Below are 1,014 nucleotides of genomic sequence, written 5' to 3'. Positions count from 1 at the left end.
AAAGGCACACTGTAGACACTAATTAGAATAACACAGACTAAAACAGCAATGAACAGACGAATCAGATGATTAAACATGATCTTAAAATATATTTTAAGATGTATTCTTTTGCATTTTTTAAAAATTATTATTTTAACTACTTATTACTGACACTAGGTGGGGCTGTGCCACTGAGTTTGACACCCCTGTATTAGAGGCTCTATTGAAACCAATACAGATATACATATCAGCAGAAGGAGATAAACAACATGCGCAAAACAGTGAATATATTTTGAAAATGTTCGGATGTGTAATAGATCATTTGTTTATATATAATTTGTAAGTCAATAATATTTGTGTTTATCAATTTGATACTGCTTAAGTTTGTATAGTAAATCAAAAATATATAATAATAATAATAACAATAACTTGAATTTATATAGCGCCTTTCATAACCTCAAGGTCGCTTTAAAAATAAGCATACAAGGACAAGACATAAAACATACAAAATAATGATGTAATATCATTATTAATACCATTATTAATACCCCCCCCACAGGACCCTGTCATCAAGTCCCTGTCCAGCAAAGTATACCAGCATGTGTGCACGTACCAGGACTACCACTACATGACCTTTGACCTCCCTGACTGCCCCCCCGGCATCGACCCGACCGTCTCCTACCCGGTCGCTCTGAGCTGCCACTGCGGCCGCTGCAGCATGGAGACGTCCGACTGCACCTTCGAGGGTCTGAGGCCCAACTTCTGCATGAACGACATCCCTTTCTACTACTAGAGACACAAGAACTTCATGAACGAAATCCCTTTCTACTACTAGAGACATCAAAACCTGTAATAAACTGAGGAAGAACTGTGTGAGTGTTCAGCATCAAGTGAGGTGAATAAAGAGTGTTACGTGTATCAGTGGAAATGTGTATTTCCTGTTTTTAGTTCAGAGGCTTTATTGTCATGTGCACATAGCTACTGAGTATATGGCAATGAAACACTTTAACACCTTTAGTATACTGAGGGGTTTCC

At 37.8% G+C, this 1,014-nt stretch overlaps 1 protein-coding gene across 1 annotated transcript; it reads left to right on the top strand.

Moving 5' to 3' along the window:
• Nucleotides 1–523: 523 nt before the first annotated feature.
• Nucleotides 524–1,008, top strand: lhb (luteinizing hormone subunit beta; the record flags this gene model as incomplete). The annotated part of the gene is made up of 1 exon (XM_010779741.1): nt 524–1,008. A coding segment is annotated over one exon (249 nt), but the record flags the coding sequence as incomplete, so codon positions are not given.
• Nucleotides 1,009–1,014: the final 6 nt, after the last annotated feature.

This window comes from Notothenia coriiceps, unplaced genomic scaffold (genome assembly GCF_000735185.1).
Source record: "Notothenia coriiceps isolate Sejong01 unplaced genomic scaffold, NC01 NC01_scaffold00020582, whole genome shotgun sequence".
In the NCBI taxonomy this organism is placed as follows: Eukaryota; Metazoa; Chordata; class Actinopteri; order Perciformes; family Nototheniidae; genus Notothenia; species Notothenia coriiceps.
Note: the sequence above shows the minus strand (reverse complement) of the source record. Positions and strands in the feature narration are given on the sequence as shown.